Source organism: Saimiri boliviensis, chromosome 9, assembly GCF_048565385.1.
Source record: "Saimiri boliviensis isolate mSaiBol1 chromosome 9, mSaiBol1.pri, whole genome shotgun sequence".
In the NCBI taxonomy this organism is placed as follows: domain Eukaryota; kingdom Metazoa; phylum Chordata; class Mammalia; order Primates; family Cebidae; genus Saimiri; species Saimiri boliviensis.
Window position 1 is genome coordinate 122010253 of NC_133457.1, and position 22516 is coordinate 122032768.

The window sequence follows — 22516 nt, forward strand, 5'->3', positions numbered from 1 at the left end:
TTTTCCTGTCCCTTTACTTTCTTGTAGCTTGCTGATGACCGTATGGCACTGGTGTCAGGCATCAGCTTAGATCCAGAAGCAGCAATTGGTGTGACAAAACGGTCACCTCCTAAATGGGTGGATGGAGTGGATGAAGTAAGTTGCATGATAGTTTCATACCACCTTTTTATTAAGTAATTATGCCAACGTATTTTAAGATGTCTGTCATATAAATGAATTTGGCTACACTTGAATATATATCCCTAGAAGTACTTTAGCTTTAGGTTAAGTTGTCTATGTGCGTTAATTTTTGCTTTAGTTTTAATATTGGTAGTAACTACCTGAATTATAGGAAGAAATGGAAAACCCATGCAACAAGGAAGAGTGCTATGTGATTTTTCTGGTAATTTGAATTAAAAGCTGCTCACACATCAGCAAGCCAACAAGTTTGCTGAAGACTGAACTCTGTGTGCTGAGTGTAGCTGGTTGTCTCAGAGGCAGACCGATAGCCTGCCTGGCATCAGTGGAGTTCTATGACGTCATTTGCTTAGATTCAATATGATGTTGGCCGGATTAAGCAGAAGATGAAAGAATTATCCAGCCTTCATGACAAGCATCTAAACAGACCCACCCTGGATGACAGCAGTGAAGAGGAACACGCCATCGAGATAACTACCCAGGAAATCACTCAGGTGAGGGTGTGTTATTGAGTCCTGGGGAAACCAGCAAGCTGCCTCATGGCAATCTCAAAAACTAGGGTGCTACTCAAAATCAGTCTCCTGGAGTCCACTTCCCAACCTTAATTTCTCAAAGGGACCTCAGGAGGCCCTGACATCCTCCAGCTGTCAGCAGAGGTACCTGTGAGGCCTGGGAGGTGTGGGGGCTGGTTTTCAGTTGTTGGCAGATACTACTGTGGATTAAGTAAAGATGAAATTTCAAACATGATTGAGTTCAATCATTTGATTTTAAAATGTATAATATTGTATACAAGTGTTAAGAAATTTTAATGCTAAAATATAGTCCTTATAATTGAAAAGTAACCTAGACATTTTTTAAATAAAATATTAAATTTGACTAATTTAAAAATAATAGTACTCGTGTTTAAACTTCAGTGTTTACATCTTTTATTTAAGTCTCCTGGGTGCTAATTATCAGAGGAGTATGGTGCTTTGGGAAAAACCCTGGAGTGTTGGAATGTTTGAACCTTGGCTCTTAGCAGTTTAACAGTTGCGTGATTCTCATTTAAGCCTTCTGACTCTAGTGTTCTCTTCTGTAAAATGGGACTAATATTGTACCATCCTCATAAGATGCTTGTTAGGGATTAAATGAGAAGAATGCGATAATAATACGATATGTGATAATATAGGTTGAAGATTTCTAATCTGAAAATCTGAAATCCAAAATGCTCCAAAATTTGAAAGAGTGCCAATATGACACTCAAAGGAAATGCTCATTGGAGCATTTTGGATTTCCAATTTTCAGATTGGGGTGCTCAGCTAGTAGGTATTCTGCAAATACTCCAATCTCTCAAAATTTGAAATCCCAAACATTGCTGATCCCAAGCATTTCAGATGAGGGGTACCCAGCCTATCTAACGTACTGATATGTGCGCAGCTGGGCACACAGCAGGCCCTACACAGCAGGAGTTGAAATCCAGTGAAATCTTTCTGTGTGTATAAATCAAGCCTCAGATTCCTTTTATCTGTTCACCCTTCTCTAAACCAACCTGAGTGAACAGAGTCCCTCACCTCTCACTCTGGGTTGTGATGATGGCAGTGTTAGCGGAGGGGCTTCCCTCTCAGGCTTGCCCTGAGCCTCGGGCTTGTTCTCTTAGCTCTTCCACAGGTGCCAGCGTGCCGTGCAGGCCCTGCCGAGCCGGGCCCGGGCCTGCTCCGAGCAGGAGGGGCGGCTGCTTGGGAACGTGGTGGCCTCGCTGGCGCAGGCCCTGCAGGAACTCTCCACCAGCTTCCGGCACGCACAGTCGGGCTATCTCAAACGTGAGTGCTGCCCGGGCCTAGTGAAGGGATTTTGAGTAAGAAAAGCACTTTCTGTTTTCTCTTTTGCGACTATTTTTCCACGTAGTCCAATACCTTGCATTGTTAGCTTTTGAGCATGTTCACACCTTACACAATAAAGGGAAACCTCTTCCCCACGTGAAACTCCGGCTTGGAATGAAAGCACAGTGTGGAGTACTGATGCAGCATCGGGGAGGGCACGCAGATAGTTCAGCATCTCAGCAAACAAAATTTGTTTTGTTGAAGGTGCAAGAATTTGAAAATCAATCAAGCACATTTGAAAAACCTGTTGTTTTCTAGATGTTCGGGTTTGGGAGAGCTGCTACTAAATAGGTAAAGGCAGTTGTTATTAGGGAAAGCCACATGTTTGCATGACAACCAAAGTATTTGAGAGCACCTGAGAATCCCTCCCCAGGGTCCTCGAAACACTTCCTCTGCTGGCACCACCGGTTTCACTCGACAAATAGCCCAGAGCCCGATTTCAGCTATCTCCGCATTCCAATCACCCTGTAAGCTGGATTTTAAAAATGGCCATTGTAATCAATAAAGTCCCCACAGTCTCCAAAAAAAAAACTTCAGTTCTCCCTCCCTCTTTCTTCCTTCCTCTGACAACTGGCAGATTTGTATTTTAATTTTATTACTTCCAAAATTTGATTAGGGCCATTTGGAATTCTTACTAGAGATGCTTCTAGAGAGAAATATTGATTTTTTAAAATGTTTTGCAACAGCAGTTAGATTAAATATTTCCGTTTCACTTAGAGATTCTCAGATGGTTGTGTCATTTTTGTCTTGGCATCAAGTGAATTGTGCACATTTGCACTGTGACTTTGTCTTGAATCATCCCAAACGCCTGCATATTATTGTGTGTTTGTGATCCTTTCCTTTCCCTCTACCCCCACTGGAGATAGGCTTCTTTAAAGTGGCTAAGAATGTCTCCATTTTGACTGTTGAAGTTTACTCTAGAATTCCCCTTTTTAATGGTAGAACAATAACCAGGGTGGTTTACATATTCAAGTAAAATGAATTCCTATCTGTGGTAGGCATGAAGAATCGAGAGGAAAGATCCCAGCATTTTTTTGACACATCAGTACCACTAATGGATGATGGAGACGACAATACTCTTTACCATCGGGTACGTGAAGGGGCCGCAAAGCCGACTGCTGGGTCCGTGCACCCCGTTCTGCTGCTGCTTTCTCCTCCTAGACCTCGAACGTATCTGCAGTGTCAGTGGATTGGTACAGCTGATTTGTATATTCATCAAGTTGTTTTTGCAGCAGGTGGAAGAACAGCTGTACTGTTTCTTCCTTTGCAAAGGCCACAGGGAAGGAGACCTTGCAATCTGCTTTCCAGAACATTTGGGAAAGTGGTCAACACCCTGCCTTCTTAGGAAGAACACAGAGCAGCAGAGGGCTATTTTGGGGGTTTTGTTCCTGTGCCCTTGCAGAGCTGCAGACGTGGGCTTCTGTCTTCCCTGCTGTGGCCTCAGAGCTTTAGATCCTGCTGAGTTAGGGAGTTTGAATCTTTCCTGTTAGGAAAAGATAAGTGTTTACTTATTATTTATGTGCTTTATAGAAATATTTTCTTTAAATTATATTCATTTTCTTTAACTTATATTTATATCTAGACTAGTACACCATAGCTTTCCTGAGAGGGGGAAAAAATTCTAACCAACAAACTGTACACTGTTTTGCTAGGGTTTTACCGATGACCAGCTAGTGCTGGTGGAGCAGAACACACTGATGGTGGAGGAGAGGGAGCGAGAGATCCGCCAGATTGTACAGTCCATTTCCGACCTGAATGAAATCTTTAGGGACTTAGGAGCCATGATTGTAGAACAGGTACGTGTGCTGGCCTTCCTTGTGAATAGGCTTTCCTGCGATTCTATCTGCTCCTTCTTTTTCCTGTACTCCTTTCAGGGCAAAAAACTGGAGCCATTTCCCCAACGTGTGTGTGTGTGTGTGTGTGTGTGTGTGTGTGCCTGTCCTTTTGTGTTTACAAATGTATATACACACATACACATATGTTTACAAATATATACTTAGCATCCCTAATCAGAAAATACTAAATTCAAAATGCTCCAGAATCGGAAACTTTTTGAGTGCTGACATGATGCCACAAGTGGAAAATACCTACACAAGACCTCATGCAACAGGTGGCAGTTAAAGCTTTGTTTTACGCACAAAACTATTGAAAATGTTGTGGCTGGGCGCGGTGGCTCACGCCTGTAATTCCACCACTTTGGGAGGCTGAGGTGGGTGGATCACTTGAGGTCAGCAGTTCAAGACCAGCTTGGCCAACATGGTGAAACTTCGTCTCTACTAAAAATACAAAAAGTAGCTGGGTGTGGTGGCACATGCCCACAATCCCAGCTAATCGGGAGGCTGAGGCAGGAGAAGCACTCGAACCTGGGAGGTGGAGGTTGCAGTGAGCAGAGATTGCACCATTGCACTCCAGCCTGGGCAACAAGAGTGAAACTCTGTCTCCAAAAAATAAAAAACCAACTCTCTCTCTATATATATAAAATAACTTTTAAGCCATGTATATAAGGTATATGGAAACATAAATGAATTTTGTGTTTAGACTTGGGTCCCATCCGGAATAAGCATTTCAGATAAGGGATACTCAGCCTGTATATGTGTGTATTTACAAATTATATACATAGGCTACTGGCATTCCCTATAAGAATATTAATCTCTTTTAGAAGTTCTAATTTTCTCTTCCTATCTTTCCAGGGTACTTAATGTGAGCACCCTACTTTAGAGACCTAGTTGACTCTGACCAAGCTCAGCAATGATTCTGCCAATATATAAGATTTCCCTTCTAATTTTGGCAGGTTATTGTGTAATGGCAGTTGGAACCACTAGCTTTCAAGTAGAATTAAATTGTTGTTCACTGTTAAAATCTGATTAGGGAATTTTATTATCTTGCCAGCAGGGATTTGGGTCCTGATCCCCCTGAAACCAACTGCAGAATGGAGCGTTCAGGCTCTGAAAGATCCAGTTACATTAATTACTCCAGCAGTTCTCAGTGAACTGCTATCTCTTCTAATCCAGCATGTTTCCAATAAAAGCCCTGTTCTTCCTTATAGCCCAGTGTCCCCTTCTTCTTATTTGTATTAAGAGATTAAACAATTAAACATCTTTTCTTTGAGGCCAAATTTTTAATTTTAGATGGTACATTGTCTGCTCTGACCCGTAGAGATGTGCATTCGCATTTGTAGACGTGAGAGTTTGTGGTCTACTCCTAACAAGGTTGTGCTGCTGTTCTCTGCCTACATGAGTCCAAATGTGTAGGCACAAAATGGGTACAGAGCCTCTCTGCTGTTCAGAGCCTCTTTCCACTGAACTATATATTGTTTGTAAGGCCCAAGTAAGTCTGAATATGGCATGTTGTATGGTAGTGAAAACCAAAAAAAGAAACCCCGGTCTGTCAGTACTTCTTTCTTATGAACTAGACGTGATGGCACCAACCAGCACTCTGCCCTGGAGCTCCTGACCCTGCTTGAGGGGAACTCCAGAGCCCTCCGTGTGTACCTGCAGCACACAGGGAAGGAAAGCATCATCTTCTGGATGATGATGTCTGTAATTTGTATATCTCATTTTTGATGTCCAGTTTTCCCAGTTGCCATTGTTGATCGTCTGTAACTGTCATTTATTATCTAGGGTACAGTCCTCGATAGAATTGACTATAACGTTGAACAGTCCTGTATCAAAACGGAAGATGGCTTGAAACAACTTCACAAGGTAATGACACATCTTTGAAGAATTGGGAATTTTAGGAACTATTTTCAAATAATCAGGAACTGGTAAGAGGATTCTCTTCCACCATAACTGCCTTCAGCATTCTTGCCTGTGTTGTCCACTTTCAGTACGGTAGTGTAAAAAGGGATTCATTTCATTTAAAGCCAGTTGTGGGGGCTGTTGCCATTTTATTGCAGTTAATGATTCCAGGTGTATCTCACACTTAGATCCAAAATTGCTAAGAATTCCTTTTTATGACACTAAATTCTAAAGGGATTGGAGTTTTCTTCCTTTTAGAAAATATCTCATCCTTTTCAGAGGCTTGTTTTAGGAAATCAGTTGAATGGGCATTTGCTAAAATATGTGTTGAAAATCTGCTTGTTGCCACTGACTCAGGCCTCTCTTGTTGTGACACATTTCTGATGAATTGCTGGTGTAAAATCATTCTGGAGAAGATAAAAATCTAATTTTCTCTTTAATTGCCACAGCGTATCTGTAGATTACCTTGAGAAAAGAGAAGTTTGTTGAAGCGAGAGTAGTAGTTCTTCTCTTCTGCACTATTAAGGTAGCTATTTCAGGGTTTTTAAAAATGATATTTGTTCTTTTAGAAAAAATAGATGGAAAGCATCTTGGGAATCTTATAATCAGTTATGAGAAACGCATAAACTGGTGAGTGGCTCTCACATATAATTGGTTACATATTTTCTTTAAAAGGAATATAACAGTACTTCAAAGGTAGTGTCCGTTTTCTTGGATCTTTGAGGCCCAGTGGAATTTCTAGCCATATAATGAGTGTTTTGCCAATTCACTATTGGACTACTCTACCGTTTTTCTAAAACCAGTTGCTTCCTATACCAGAGATCACCCCATCTAACAGCAGCATTGGGGTTTACAAAGAGTCAGCCCTTACCCTCGTCTAACCCAAAACCCTGAGCTGTCTTTTCAGGGTGCTTGTTGCCACGTGCTGGGTGGGTATGAGATTCCAGCCTGTGGGGGGAAAGAGACATCGGATCTCGTCTAAGCAGCGACCCCTTAAGCATTTAGATTAATTTGGTTGCCAAGCCCTATCTATTAAAAGTGAAAACTAACTAGTTTCTCATTCTGTAATACCCAGGTTTTGATGTGCTGCTGAATTATGCATTGGTTTTGAAGTTTCTTAAATAAAAACTAGTGAAACATGTTTTGTAATATAACAGATAAAAGAAAAAGCTTTCTCTGCGGGAGTGAGCAAATCTAGTGGGAACTAAAAATTTTGTTTTAGGTTCTACTTTATAAATCATTTTGAGAGGTTTTACAGTATATTATTTAGTACTGGCTTCCCTGGTGTTCTGGGTTACTTATTAGAAAAGTCAGCGTGCTCCGTCTTCCCTCCAGCCACAGGGCTGTAGGCAGCACCGCGGCTGGCCGGTGCTCAGCAGTCGGTTGGTCTAAGGGTGATTGAGCTTTGGGAGCTGCTCCCCATGGCCCGACTCTCCAGTGGCGTTCCTCCTGGTGGATGAGGGGCTCCCCCGCGGTGGGCGGGCAGGCTCGCTTCGAAAACGAGGGGGATGGAGTAGAAGGAATTGCTATTCTCGCCCGGGCTGCCTTCCCGCTGTCCTTCCTCCTGTGCCGTAGCAAGGTCTGGAAGAGGGCAGCGCATGCTCTCCCTGGACTTGCTTTCCGACTCCCTCTGAACTCTTCTGCCCTCTGGCTCTCCTTTCTCAGTGCTGTGTGTCTTTCACCAGCCAGGCGGGGCCCTTCGGCATTTCTGTACCAGGCATGGTGGAGTTCCCGCGCTCCCGCTGAGCTTCCAGGATGCCGTGTTCGGGTGAAGAGACAGGCGGGGTGCAGCCTTGTCCCCAGGTTGAGCTTGGGAGTGCCTTTGCTGTATTGTGTCTATTTTTATTTCAAAGGATGAGTTCTTGTTTCCAAATTTAGGGGAGGCCGAAATGGGGCCTCTCTGGGGGCATCTTTGCCTACCTGCCATTTAACGCTTCTCCAGCCCGTTGTTTCCTTCCGCGGTGAAGGAGCCGTGCATTCGCTCAAGGAGCCGGGATGAGGAACGGACGGCCTGTGGGAGGAGAAGCGAGGAGAAGCAGGGTGGAGCAGGGAGAAGCAGGCCCAGCGGTATCTGGAAGCATGAGCTTTGACTTCCCTGTCAGCCTTTGTCTTAGCAGTAGCTTCCCAACAAGTCCATTTCCACGCCCAGGGCAAATAAGCAGCTCCGGGATCGTGGGGCTCTTCCGCTCCTGGTGACAGAATTCCCTGGGATTGATGGAGGGATTACGATCATGTAGCCTGTAGCAGAGACCTCAGTCACTGTGCAGACAGATCCAGAAGCCTCAGTCTGGAAATGCGTGGGACCTGATTTGGGATTTTGGGGAAAATGACTGCCTTTTTTCCCCTCCTCTTTTTGTAGGCAGAACAGTATCAAAAGAAGAATCGGAAGATGCTTGTGATTTTAATATTATTTGTCATCATCATTGTGCTCATTGTTGTCCTCGTTGGCGTGAAGTCTCGATAAATGGCATTGGGTTCTCGTGTGTGTCGCACGCATGCATCTCCCGGTGTGAGGGGCTTGGCTTGCGCGGGCCAGCTGCCGTCAGAGGTGCAGCCCCGAGGAATCCGAGGGCGTCGGGGCAGAGAACCTTTCCATCCACGGACTCCTCCTCCACTAGTCCTGCAAGCGGTTCGGGGAATGGGCTTTTGTTTTTCCTTCATTGTTGAGAATTTAAGGACCTTTGATACTGCTGCACAATAGAGATTTGAGTTCTGTGATCAGTTATAAAATATATTTTTCTTAGAGAAAGTGAGCTGAAAGTTTACAGGGACTGCAGAAGCTGTTCAGTGTTATATGTGTATATGCTATTTTTTTAGCAGCCATGTCTGAGCAGAATGTTAAAATAATTTTTGGAAAAATTTTCTTTAAACCATCTGGTTTTTAAGAAATTTGGTACCAAAAATTGATGAGTAGAGGCAAAAATGCCTCTTCATCTTTCTCTATATATTTTCCAGTTGAAAACAACCAAGAAGTCCTTTAAGAATTTATAATCCGTTCCCCATTAACTTAATTTAGCTTTTCCATCACTGTTAATGATCAGAGTAACAAAGTGTGAAAAATAAGAAACCATCATTGATGTTAATTAACACATTTAGATGGGCCAGTTAAAACAGCTTCATAAGTTTAAATTAATTGTAAATGGAATATTCCTTATTTAAAATTTTTGCACTGCATTTTCTACTGTAAACCAAAAGGGGTTACTAAGCAAAACCACCTCAAATTAAGTTGGCGATTTGAATGAATCTCGCATTAAAAGAAAGCTTGGCAGTGTTATAAAAGCCACCAGTCTCAGCCAGTGTGTCCCCGTGGGTATCCCCAGCCTCCTTGCTCAGTCCATTACTTATATGCTAACTACATAATGACCTGTTCAAACCAGACTCTATTTAATGAACTGTGAATTTACACAGAGGCCATTTTAAATGGGTCACCCCATTTAGGATTAGTGGATCTCAAATTATTAACCAAACATCACTCCATTTCAAAGTAAAATATCCCACCAGTGATTTGATTTATTGGCTCTTCCATTGCCACTGAGCAATGCCTAGGAAGCAGGCACATTGCCAAGGACTGTGGGCATCTTGACTAGGACGCTTCTCGTTTGTGTGAGTGTGGGTCAGATCGCCAAAGTAAGACTTCGTCATTTTCCTACCTGTTATAAATATGGTGCTCAAATACATTCCTACAACTGTAGAATCGTGTGGAAAGGGATGGGAAGTTTGAAGTTGTTCATGTTTTATTGGTCTTGTTTTAATTGATACCAGTAGAGTTTTAATGGTCTTTGTGTAATTTTTAATGGCTTTTCCATTGTTTTTGCTTCTCTTACAAAGTGTAAGAAGTGTATGACCTCATTCAATGTACTGCATTTTATTTGGACCAGTCACATAAAATGTCTCTCTAGAGTTGACTTTGAAGTTGTTTCCGAAATTGAAACTCAAGTCCAGAGATCGAAGCTGTCCCAACAGCTCATGGGCTTAACATCCAAACCCCTGCCCCAGCCTTCCCTTTCCAAGTTGGTGCCACCTCTGGCAGCCACTGGTGTCCTTATTACTGATGTAGCTGTGGAATGGTAAAGACCTAGAGCAGGCGTCCCCAAACTACGGTCCGCGGGCAGCATGCGGCCCCCTGAGGCCATTTATCCGCGCGCCCCCCCCCCCCGCCCCCACCGCACTTCAGGAAGGGGCACCTCTTTCATTGGTGGTCAGTGAGAGGAGCACAGTATGTGGCGGCCCTCCAACGGTCTAAGGGACAATGAACTGGCCCCCTGTGTAAAAAGTTTGGGGACCCCTGACCTAGAGGTTTACCTGGCATTTTAGGAAGCAACCCTGGTATTCCCTGACAAGTATTGTTTAGGAAAGAGGGCTGGAAAATAAGAAGCCAGCACCTCATCAGTCACCCCTGAAATGCTGAGGCTTCCATAGCTCTTGAGGTTCACTGGAGGTGTTCTTTCATCTCAGCTGATTTTAACCCATGGTTGAGACGTTCCAAGTTAGACCTGCTCCTTAGGAGTGGGGCTGTCCGAATTAGGGAACTGGCCTCAAAAACGGTCTGCAGTGGCAATACCGGATTCCTGTTCAAGCTTTTTTAAAGTGCTGAGTCTTAGAAACCCTTGAAGGAAACTGACCCTGTAGGAGAAGATCATTTGTTTATATTTATTTTCACCAAATAGGGTGATAAAGGTTGGTTTCTGTCCCCTGCACCTATTTGGGTAAAATAACAGACCTGATTACAGATTGTTTTAAGGATGTCCTCCAAGTTGGGGAACTGTCCCATTCCACCTGAAGCCAGGGCACTCGTGCCGTGACTGTTTTCCCAGGGTGGGAGAGACAGAGACCCAGCCTGGAGCTAGCTGACCCCGGGCCTGCGTGCTGACTTCTTGGGGTCCTCAAACCACTGTATTTTTCTGTTGAGCCTGTACTTGGGGAGAGATCAGCAGCATTTGAGGAAGTAAGAGAAAAGAATCATGGTACCTCAGGGTTTCTTTCCCTTTACTCGCTGACAGCCGGTATCTGTGGGCACCTCATGCTTCTCCGCACTCTGTTGGCCTATGGAAGTAACGATCACCCAGGCCAGTCTCCCCTGCCTGGGATGCACTCTTGGAGAAGGGACTTAGCAGGGCAGGCTCCCTCTGGGCATCCCTGGGTGCAGCCTCTGGACACATGCCTTCTCTTTTTTCTTTTTCTTTTTTTTTGAGATGGAGTCTTGTTCTGTCTCCAGGCTGGAGTGCAGTGGTGTGATCCTGGCTCACTGCAACCTCTGCCTCCCAGGTTCAAGTGATTCCCCTGCCTCAGCCTCCTGAGTAGCAGGGACTACAGGTGCGTGCCACTCCGCCTGACTAGTTTTTTGTATTTTAGTAGAGATGGGGTTTCACCATGTTGGCCAGGTTGGTCTCAATCTCCTGACCTCATGATCCTCCCGCCTCGGCTTCCCAAAGTGCTGGGATTACAGGTATGAGCCACCATGCCCAGCCCACATGCCTCCTCTAAAGTGTCCAGGGGTGGCTCAGGTTGAGTGGAGGTAGAAGGAGAAACAGACATGTTTACCATCAGTTTTCCAAAGCTCCTGATCTTTCCCAAGATTGTAACTGAAAACTGCTGTCTCTTGTGTGCGTTTTTTGGGGGGGGTGGTGGTGCTGGCTGGGCCATGCCTGTGAAGCGGTGTGTGTCTCTGATTCACCCTCTGCTAATTGAGAGAGCGTTATTTACATTATTTATTTGTTTTGACACGAGTGGTTTCAGTGTTTTATCCTAATGGCTCCTTAAAGGTAATAAAACCCTTCCACCCTAATTGGTCAGATAAGACACTTTTTCTTGTATGCTTAAATAAAGCAATTAGTGAAGTGCTTCTATCCAAAATGACTTTTTTTGTCCTTTTTAAAAACCAATTTACTGTTACTGGAAACTTTTTTATACAATAAAGCAATCATGCAGATTAAAGAACACCCTGCAATCCTCGTATTAATCTTGACAGTGGGCTCATGTTTCTTCCAGTGTGCTTGTGTTAGCGGAGGACCCAGCCAGTTTTGTGATCTTGTGGGCCCCTGACTCTCTGTTTTGTGCCTGAGGCCTTTGCCTTGGTGTCTGAAAGTTGATCTATCTATTGGCTGCTTTCAAAGGGACAATCTATTTCCTGTCCAATCTACAAAAAGGAAAACTGCCTAAAAGGCAGATAATTATTTTTCTTATGAAAATATATGCTTTACATACATATCAAAAAACATTTGGAAATCTTCACATAAAACTGTGGTGTGCTTGGTTGAGAAGTAATTCTTACACACAGGCCCTAGGAGACGACTTTCTAAATGACTGTCTCCTACTCTGTTACACCAAAACTTCAGGGACAGTGTTTGCCAGTGGAACTCAAAGCCAAGACTGTTTCCCCTTGATTGTGCCTGTCCTGGGGTCCCCCAAGGAGGACCTTTGTCCTGAAGCTTGACTTTCATGCCTACGTACGCTGGTGGGAGATGTGGACCTGAGTCACAGTAGGGGTATGTGGTTTCATCACCAGAACCTATACATACAAAAGAGAGCAGCTGGCCTGCCAGGTCTCCTTGGTACGCTTGGCGTTTGGTCCTGAGGCGCTGCAGTGACTCACAGCAGTTCCCTTCAGAGCCTGTTGACAAACCACACAAAAGAAACAGCCGCCTCCTCTTGTGCTCTCACCTTGTTTTTTGTTTAGAAATTACATTTCCCCAAGTCGCTTGTTGGCCACTGGCTCTGTCCAAAAATCAAATCCGTTTCCAAAGGAGAGACGTCTGCCATAGGATTTAAGAACACTCTGACCAGCAATGATATTTTAATAGCATTAAAGAATCCTCCATCCCGAAGGAGACCACATAAAGGTGCCAACACCCGTGTGATTGGTGACCTCTTGGGTTATGTTCTCGGCTGAATCTTTGGTGGCCCAGTCTTGAACCGGCACTGCAAGAGCATGCGACACAATCTGAAGAAGCATTGCCGTCAGTGGAGAGCTGCAGGATGCCACCAGTGACTTGGAGGCATGACTTGACAGGAGGCCTGGAAGTGGGGGGCCATTGGGATGTCCCTTTGAACACTCACTTTGACAGTAGGTAAACAGGCTGGATATAGATTCCCTCTGAAATTTAGTGACCATTCTGTAAAAAAATCTGATCCTGATCTGATGTTTGAGCAATCTAAAATCCTTCCTGGTCCATCTGCCATAGTTCTGCAGCCGCATCAAAATTTACCTAGCCTAGCACCACCATTTGTATCCAAATCTAATGGGATAGCATGTCATTCTACACGCGGCCGTGAGTTTGATCATAGGCACCCTTACTCTAGTCAAGCCATGTGGAGCCATGTGGAGAGACCTTTTCACCGAAGGGATGTCCCTAGTTGGGTGTAGGGAAGACAGCTCATCACAAAGACTTCCTGCTTCCCCATGGTTATAATTCATCGATTAGTTATGATAAGTTTCCATTTCTTCTAAGATTTAGAACTTACCACTGTGTATGCACATACATGCATGCCTACAATTTGTATATTTTGGTGTGTATTAGCTCTGAAAAACTACTTGTATTGGCCAGACAAGGTGGCTCATGCCTATAATCCCAGCACTTGGGGAGGCCAAGGCAGGCGAATTGCTAGAGGTCAGGAGTTCTAGACCAGCCTGGCCAACATAGTAAAACCCTGTCTCTACTAAAATCTCTACTAAATACTGAATTAGCTGGGCATGGTAGCACACATCTGTAATCCCAGCTACCAGGGAGGCTGAGGCAGGAAAATTGCTTGAACCTGGGAGGCGGAGGTTGCAGTGCGCTGAGATCACACCACTGCACTCCAGCCTGGGCAACAGAGTGAGACTCCATCTTAAAGCAAAAAAAAAAAAAGCTACTTTTGTTTCCAAATTTTCTTGACCACCCAGATGCCACTTAACCTTGTTGCCTGACGGTTTTGTTTAATTCTGTTTTGAAAACAACCTCCTCCAAAGTGATGGGTATTAGAGGAACTCATGAGAGTCTTGGGTGCAAACAGAGACTTTCAGCACATGTGAAAGTGCACACGTCCAAATTAGCTCTCTGGACTGTCCTGAATGCTCAGGGTAACTGTGTGGTTCTTCACTTCACCTCCGTCATCTGGCTAAAATGGACCATTTAAATGATACTCCGTTCAACACAATGCACGTTTAAATCAGGCTCAGTTAAAAGACACCACTGGGCTTAGCATTTGCTGAGTCAAGGATAATTCTGTAATTGCTGTTAACGAATCATCCAAATTCTGCCCTCAGTAGTCACTACTGCTTTCATTTTATAGGTCTTGTAATGGAGGCAGAAGATCCTCTATGCACCATTGGTCTCTTCTTCTCAGAGGAAGTGCTGAGGGGATCAAATGTTTTCTTTGTATTTTTTTTTTAACTTGGTGTTCTGACCCGGGACACGATGCTAGACTTCCATTTTCATCAACTATGGGGGAAAGAGAACAACTCCCCCGTCCCAACATCCCCCTTTTCCAGATGGGGAAACTGAGACCCAAGTTTTTCTCTTGCCAAGGCCACAGGACTAGAACTAGAATTGTCAGTGTTCTGATTTCCAGACCAGGACTATTTCTGCTTATGCCATTTTAATTTTTCATTTCTTTCCATAAAATTAAATGACCTTCCTCAAGAAAGATTTAATGGTCAAATGCGATTTGGTAAAAGCTTCCTCAAGGATTTTTTTCTTATTACAAAGATGAGACTGGCTGAGGCTGAGAGAGATTTGCAAATAGTGGTATGTCATTATCCCCAGCTCAGTTTTTTGTATAATTGGTGTGAAGAGATTGCTGCTGATGAATCAGCCTGCTGCTCAACAGAAAATAATGATTCTTTTGTGACGTGACTCAGTGTATGTACGTGTATGTTTGTGGTTGTTTATGAAAGGTGTATGTGTACATAAAATGCTTATCGAGATGTATAATGTCATTTTAAAGTTGCAAATAATAAAAAATAGTCTTGAGCAAAACTGATTTTACAATTGCCTGAGAATGCAGCATTCATTTCAACACTATGTAATGGCTAGGAAATTGATTTTTTTTAAAAATCCAATTAAGCCTCAAGGTTGGTTATCCATTTAAAAGGTTGGATGAGTTAAACAATGACAGTACCTTCAGTTCATGCTAATAATTAAATCTGCACAGAACTTCAGCACTTACATATTGTGCCCCACAGAGGCATACATTTTGTATCTTTGCACAACACAGAGCTACCAAAGTCCCCAGCAGTGGTACAGATGAAAGAGCACACCCTGGACCCCAACTGGGGGAGTCCCCTAAGCTGGCCACCAGCCCCATCACCTCTTCTGCTTAGATCCCCAAAGCACCCCCCACCAACTCAAGAGTGCTGAGTCCTTCCAGCTACCTGGCACCAAGACCACTGGGAGACAAAAAGTAGCCTTTCATTTAAAGTGGGGAGAAAAGATGTATTCACTCCTTGGTTTCATGTGCTGCCGAGTTTATAATGTAACAAATAAATCCTGTGTTAAAAATAGTACTTTATAAGTGTGTATTTACTGTGTATTCCTAGCACGTTAAGAAAAAGACTTCAAAGTCTCTTTTTATGGTTCTCATAGGTAATGTTTAAGTTACTGGATTTATGAAGATGTTAGGAAAACCACGAACCTGCTTGGAATGGCTTTTACTCTGGGTTATAATGTCACTCAAGTTTTATAAATCATTGAGAATGGATAGGTGATCTTGTTTCAAATCTAGCATTTTAACCTGCATTGTAATATAAATAAGGTCGCTGCATTTTAGTACTTTCCATCCATTAGTAGGAACCGGCCCAAAATGTGGAAGCTTCCAGATTTAGTGAGAAAAAAAATACTGAATTTCTTTCTCATTGTCCTTTAAAAAAAAACTAACAATTTTGGGTTAGTTTTTCCTTCCCCCACCCTTTCCTGATACTGCTTGGCTGCCACAATCTTCAGCAACAGATTTATGATTCTTTCTACTTTTTTTTTTTTTTTTTTGAGACAGAGTCTCACTCTGTCACCCAGGCTGAAGTGCAATGGCACAATCTCAGCTCACTGCAACCTCCACCTCCTGAGTTCAAGTGATTCTCCTGCCTCAGCCTCCCGAGTAAATGGAATTACAGGTGCCTGCCACCACGCCGGGCTAATTTTTGTATTTTTAGTAGAGACAGGGTTTCACCAAGTTGGTCAGGCTGGTCTTGAACTCCTGACCTCAGGTAATCTGCCCGCTTCAGCCTCCCAAAGTCCTGGGATTACAGGTGTGAGCCACTGCACCCTGATGATTCTTTTAACTTTTTAAAAGATCTACATTCAGATATTACAGATAGATGTATAATAAACACAAGTGTGTTTCTGGGGGAAAAAAAGGTGACTCAGGCTTTTGAAGACTGAATCATTTTCAGTGCATTAAGAAAAACATACAGGCCGGGCGCGGTGGCTCAAGCCTGTAATCCCAGCACTTTGGGAGGCTGAGGCGGGTGGATCACGAGGTCGAAAGATTGAGACCATCCTGGTCAACATGGTGAAACCCCATCTCTACTAAAAATACAAAAAAACTAGCTGGGCGTGGTGGCGCGTGCCTGTAATCCCAGCTACTCAGGAGGCTGAGGCAGGAGAATTGCCTGAGCCGAGATCGCGCCATTGCACTCCAGCCTGGGTAACAAGAGCGAAACTCCGTCTCAAAAAAAAAAAAAAAAGAGAAACATACTATTTAAAAGGATCCTATAAGTGAAAGTTTTCCTAAAGAAAAGATTCCTTGATCAAAATAAACATTTAGCCCCTATTTTGCTTTTCTATGAGTCTCCATTTTCTTGAGTTTGCTTAAAGGAATGTGGAGCCACATTTAGTCTGTTAATTATTTCTCGTTTCCCTCTCCCAGGCTTCCTGTCCTAAGGCTCCAGGTCTTCAACATGCCCTTGAAAACTTTTGCAACTGCAAAAATAATTTTGCTGGTGTTCAGAAGTAAATAGAATTTCGTTCCTGAGACATAAGGGTTATTGCTGTCTTACACTGTGACCTTCCTGGGAGGATAATTTAGGCTGCTAGAATGGCAAGGGACCTCAGAGAGCAACTAGTTCAGCCCCCTCATTTTATCGAGAAGTCCTAAAAACTCATGCTAGGAAAGACACTTTTTGTTGTTAATAAATGGTTCTGCTGGTATATTTTTATCAACACATTCTCTCATCCCATTGATGAAGACACAGTATGTGCATATGAGGCTACCGAATGTGCTTTTCAAGCAAAGTGCAAAAGATGGCATGTAGTTTGCTACCTTTTGGTTAAGATCCATGAATAATCTTTTTTTTTTTTTTCCCAGATAGAATCAGGAAAGATACACCAAAAGTTAGTAAAAATGGTAACCTATGGGGGTAAGAAAGGTGACCAGTGGAGGTAAAAATGCATCCTATGAAGGATGAATGAGAGAAGGGGGGGAAGGGCAGCGATGGGGAGACTTTTTTGAACATTCGTTTTTACTGGTGTGGCTTTTGAACAATACAAAATGTTGTACGTCGTCAAAAAAGAAAATGTAGAAAATGGAAAATGGCGAACCCTTCTGTTAAGTACAGATTCATGAAGCTAAATCTGTATCAAATTAGTAAGCCGCACAAAAATCAAGTCAATGTGGCAAATGTCACTGGGATACACTCTGAAGAACAAAAAGTGAAAACATCTCGAACTCTGTGTTGAGAGTCCGTTGTCGGGAGCAGAGGCTATTGGCAAGTGTGGTGGGAAACTGAGAATCTCTAGGAGGGGTAGAAAACGAGGGTCCTCCCTGTGGCAGAGGGAGATGCAATTCCGGAAGACAGGCAGGTGAGGAAAAGCCCTGTCATGTGGATTTGAATGGGAGGAATCAGTATCAACTATGATGTTAAAGAAAACCTGATCCTACCTGATGCAACAGGACCAGGAGCAGTGACACTCAAGTAGCAGCAGCATGCCCAGCTCAAGAGCTTGGTCTCTAACTCTGAAGCTCTTGGCTCTAACCAACCATTCTCCCCACTGAATGGAGCTAGGGTTTCTTGGAGAAATGACTGACTCTAGATTTGGGTCGAGGAAGGAACAAAGTGAGCCTGTGATGATCTTACTGTTCCGGAAAGGACAGGGTCCCTGAAAACAGATACGAACACATCAAAAAGGAGCTTGCCTGATGGGGCTGTCACTGGCCTAAGTGGGGACGCTTGGGAGCAGTGACACTTGATGAGATGCAATACATCTGGGCTGGGACAGGGCCGGCTTCATGGGTGTGCAGCCACCGCGGCACACGGGCCCTGTGTCTGGTTAATGCTGAGCTGTTGCCATGTTGAAATTGTTTTTTGAAACAGGCTCTGCATTATCACGCTGCCAGCCCTGGGGACAGGGGGGAAGGTCTTTGCTGAAGAACACCAGGTAGTAAGTGTAGACAGGAGGCTAGAGCTGGAAAATCACACAGCCAATACTTGATTCAGGCAGAAATCATCAATGGATACTAAAGACGTTCAGGAAAAGGTGGCTGGGACCCAGAAGATTCTTAGTCTCAAAGTGTTACTTCATGGATTATAAAGAGGAAATTATTTTAATTCAATTAATTATAAAAGGGGAAAATACACTTTACCATGAAGAGCTCTGGCAGACCCCACTTGCCCAATGATGGGGGATACTTAGATTATGTGCCTCCTGATGAAGTTCGATGGGAACCACAACCCATATTTTTGCCAAAAATTTTCAACCCTCATCTAATGAAACAGACAAACCCAGATGGTGAGGGCTTCTGTAGGACATGCCAGCGCGTGAAAGAGAAAGGCCAGGACTGTTCTGAATTAAAGGAGGCCAAAGAGTCTTCACAACCAAATGCAATGCCTTATTTGGATTCTGGATTGAAAAAGAAAAAGCCATGAAGGACAAGGGGACAATTAAAGTTTCATTGCAGACTGTATATTGGATAACGGTACTGTCTCAATGTCAAATTTCCATGGGTTTGATCAGTATATGATCATGATTATGTGGGCTGGTGTCCTTGTTCTTAAGAGATACACACTGTGGTAGGGATGTATACAACTTACTTTAAATGGTACACTGAAAAATATGTGTACACACATACCTACACGCATGTGTGCATATATACAGGCATACCTCGCTTTATTGTGGTGGTCCAGAACTGAATCCAGAATATCTCTGAGGTGTGCCTGTATGTGTGTGTGTGTGGGGGGGGGTGTATACATATATGTGTGTATATGTGTATCTGTATCTGTGTATTAATGTATGAATCTAGGTGAGGGGTATACAAGTGTTCATTATACTAGATTTTCAACTTTTCCAAAAGTTAATGAACTTTTCAAAAACGTTTCTGGAGAAATGTGCTTTTCATGGCAATGCATTCTTTTTCATCCCTTGAGGGAACGTTTCGTGCAAATCTAGGTGGTGTGTCTGGTGCCAGTTGCAGAAGGGAACCGAGGCCCTCCCTGCTGTGCGGGCACTCAGGTTGTGGTGAGGGACAGCACAAACCTCCACAAAGCAGGGCAGCATTCGGGCGCTCATGTGGCTGTCACAGTTTTCATTAGTTGTGGGCTCATTTCTCAGCCAGCAGCTCCAGGACCATGTGGTAGAGAAAGGTCTTTGGAGCTGACCCCACCTCTGCTTCCCCTGGGCTCATGAAGCACAAGTCATTCTGAAGCAGGAAGGAGCCCTTCCTTAACTTCACTTTAGGCCTGCCTGAGGCATTTCCACTGGTTTCCAGTTACCTTCAAGGTCAAGTCCATTTACTTGCAAGGTGAATGTATATTTTATGCACACTTTATGTCCCGTCACATGAGCTTTTTTCTTTTTTGAGACGGAGTCTCTGTTGTCCAGACTGGAGTGCGATGGTGTGCTCTTGGCTCACTGCAACCCAGGTTGAAGTGATTCTCGTGCCTTAGCCTCCCGAGTAGCTGGGAATACAGGCAGGCTTAACCAGGCCCGGCTAATTTTTGTATTTTTAGCAGAGATGGGTTTTCACCATGTTGGCCAGGCTGGTCTCAAACTCCTGGCCTCAAATGATCCACCTGCCTCAGCCTCCCAAAGTGTTGGGATTACAGGCGTGAGTCACAGGGCCTGGTCCCACATGAGCTTTTGACAGTGCCAGAATGAACACGTCCTGTACTACTTCAGTACTTTGCAGGAACAATTCCTTGGTCAGGGATCAGAGTGCCTGACACACTTGAACCCATCCCTCAAGACCCAATTCAAAAGTCTCATCCTACTCCTAGGGGCCTTCTCTAACCGATCTTCTCCCAGCGACTAGATCTCTGGATTTTACTGTTCTATTTGCTCCCCTTTCCTTTTCCTGGCCACATATACATATGTGCCTGCACACACACACACACACACACACACACACACGCATGTGCACTATTGCATCCCCAAAACCTGATGGATCCTGGAGCTTTTTAGAACCGATGTTCAACAAATGTATGTCAAATGAATAAGTGAAGGAAAACACCAGAAAATAGGAAGCAGATGCACCAAAGAAATGAGTGTTTCTTTTTCTTTTTCTTTTTTTTTTTTTTTTTTTTGAGACGGAGTTTCGCTCTTGTTACCCAGGCTGGAGTGCAATGGCGCGCTCACCACAACCTCCGCCTCCTGGGTTCAGGCAATTCTCCTGCCTCAGCCTCCTGAGTAGCTGGGATTACAGGCACGTGCCACCACGCCCAGCTAATTTTTTGTATTTTTAGTAGAGACGGAGTTTCACCATGTTGACCAAGATGGTCTCGATGTCTTGACTTCGTGATCCACCCGCCTCAGCCTCCCAAAGTGCTGGGATTACAGGCTTGAGCCACCGCGCCCGGCCCCTAGAATTGGGTGTTTCTTTGAAGTATGGGGTATAATGGAATCTGAGAACCTCATGGTGATCAGCTGAATCTAAGCAGGCATTAGGTTTTATATGGGTGAAGTGTGACATGAAATTAACATCTAAATACACATTTCAAACACCTAGAGCCATCTTATACGATATGATTTGAGAAATGTGTCCTAGGATGTGACCTGTACCAAAAAGCATCCTAATAAGTCCTAGGAACTTTATTCTGATTTGTTCCAGAAGTGTTTAGTCTTTTCTTCAACTTTTGAGCTAAGACTGGACATCCAGTTGAATGTGGAGTAGGTTTCAAGTCATCAAAAACATAAGTTGCTTTTTGGGTTGCATTAAAGATCTGGTAATTTGTTTTAAAGTTTCATTTCTTAAGGAAAATTAAATAGAGGTGAATTTTTCATTGACAGTGAAATATATGCTAAGCCACGGATTAATACCTTCATAAAAATTTATCTAAACAAAGTGCTGCCTGTCTTATTTATGTTAAAGTCTGTAAAGTCAGCAGTGAAAAGGGGAAAGTACTTTCCTGGAATATATTTGTATCTGTCACAAGCTGCATCTTGAGGAAATTGGCAGGCATTTGAAGTGGAATAATTCCTTAGCGTTCTGTTTAGTTTGGATTTCTTCAATTCAGGGGTGGCTTAAAACCAGAATCACCAATATTTGCTTTTAACAAGCGTTTAACGTTTTCTCTTGCTTTGTGTATACTAAGTGCTCAACAAATGTTGGTTGAATTGAATCATCTTGTTCATCCTTTCTGGGGGTTGTCGGGGTTATTCAGGCTATTCTTAAATATGAAACAATTCTAAAAGGAGAACATCTCCAAAATGGCCTCTCCACCAGCAGTTTATCTCATTTCCAACTCCTTGTATACAAAACCGCTAGCTCTGGTTATCTGAAATGCTTCTTGGATTCCTCTTCAGTTTGCAAAAGTCTATAGAGTGAACCAGACTCCCCAGTCGATCTCCTCACCCACTCTTCTCTTTTCCAGGAACCTTCTGTTCTAACCACATAGGTTTCGGAGCCTGCTGGACATATGTGCGTCTGTGTTTCCTCCCAGGACTTCTCCCACGTGGAATGCCTTCTTTCTCCACCTCTTCGCCTGTGGAAGTCCTATCACATCTGTCAGGGCACGGCCTTCGTGTCTCCCCCTCTAGGAAGATCCTCCAGCTGTCTCAGTCCCCTGGAGTGCTGTGTGCCTGTCTGCAACGTATTTGCAAACAGAAAAAAAGAGTGATAGATCTTCATACACGCTCTTAGTACCCTTTACAAATGTGTGAAAACATTCAGCTGCTGTAAAATCTTTTGAAGAAAATAAGATCCAATTAGCGTTGACTTTTATGTCGGGAAAGCAGAGGGTTTCAAAGGAATTCCTTTCGTTGTTCAACAGCCTTTTTTTTTTTTTTGGCGTGCCAGGCTTCGGAGGGAAAAAAAATCAAAACAAACCAAAACAGACAAAAAGACCTGCCTTCAGGATGCTGAAGCTCTAGTCTATGTGGTGTTTCTGAGGGCCTGCCCCGGGCCAGGGACCACGGCTCAGAGCTCAGCAGGGAGACCTGGGGCCTCTGGGAAGGGAACATGAAAGCGTGGCTTGTGGGTGGGCTGCAAGCCCGGGAGGTGGGGGCCCAGCTGGGAGGTCAGTGGCGGAAAGCCTCCCACACCTCGCTAGGGAGTTGACAGTGCCTTTTTTTTTTTTTTTTTTTTTTTTTTAAGGTGGATAATGAAGAAGAAACTGAAAATAAGAGGAGTGGCTTATGGAACTAGATGGAGGTAACAGAGTGCCAACCAAAGGCCCCTGAGCAATCAGGATGTGGGGTAACAGATTTTTGCTTTTAAATGACTCCTGAGCAGAGCTTACCCGATGCATCCTCATTCCCTGACCCCTGCATCTGACCCTGTGCGTGGGACCGTCCACCACCATCCTCCACTCACCACTCACCCCTGGCTCCTCCACCA

General features: G+C 43.8%; 1 protein-coding gene across 7 annotated transcripts in view; it reads left to right on the top strand.

The window, feature by feature from the left end:
• The window catches only part of STX16 (syntaxin 16), a 38135-nt gene extending 16458 nt beyond the window's left edge, over window positions 1–21677 (top strand). For 5 of the 7 annotated variants that reach the window (XM_003932633.4, XM_003932632.4, XM_003932631.4 and 2 more), the window contains 7 exons: window positions 28–135; window positions 531–671; window positions 1814–1976; window positions 3035–3126; window positions 3689–3832; window positions 5657–5737; window positions 8133–11738. In XM_003932633.4, coding sequence (XP_003932682.1) covers window positions 28–135; window positions 531–671; window positions 1814–1976; window positions 3035–3126; window positions 3689–3832; window positions 5657–5737; window positions 8133–8237 — 834 coding nt within the window. In that variant the 3' untranslated portion in view covers window positions 8238–11738. The other 2 variants (XM_010343151.3, XM_074406706.1) reach the window with 2 other exon arrangements.
• Window positions 21678–22516: the final 839 nt, after the last annotated feature.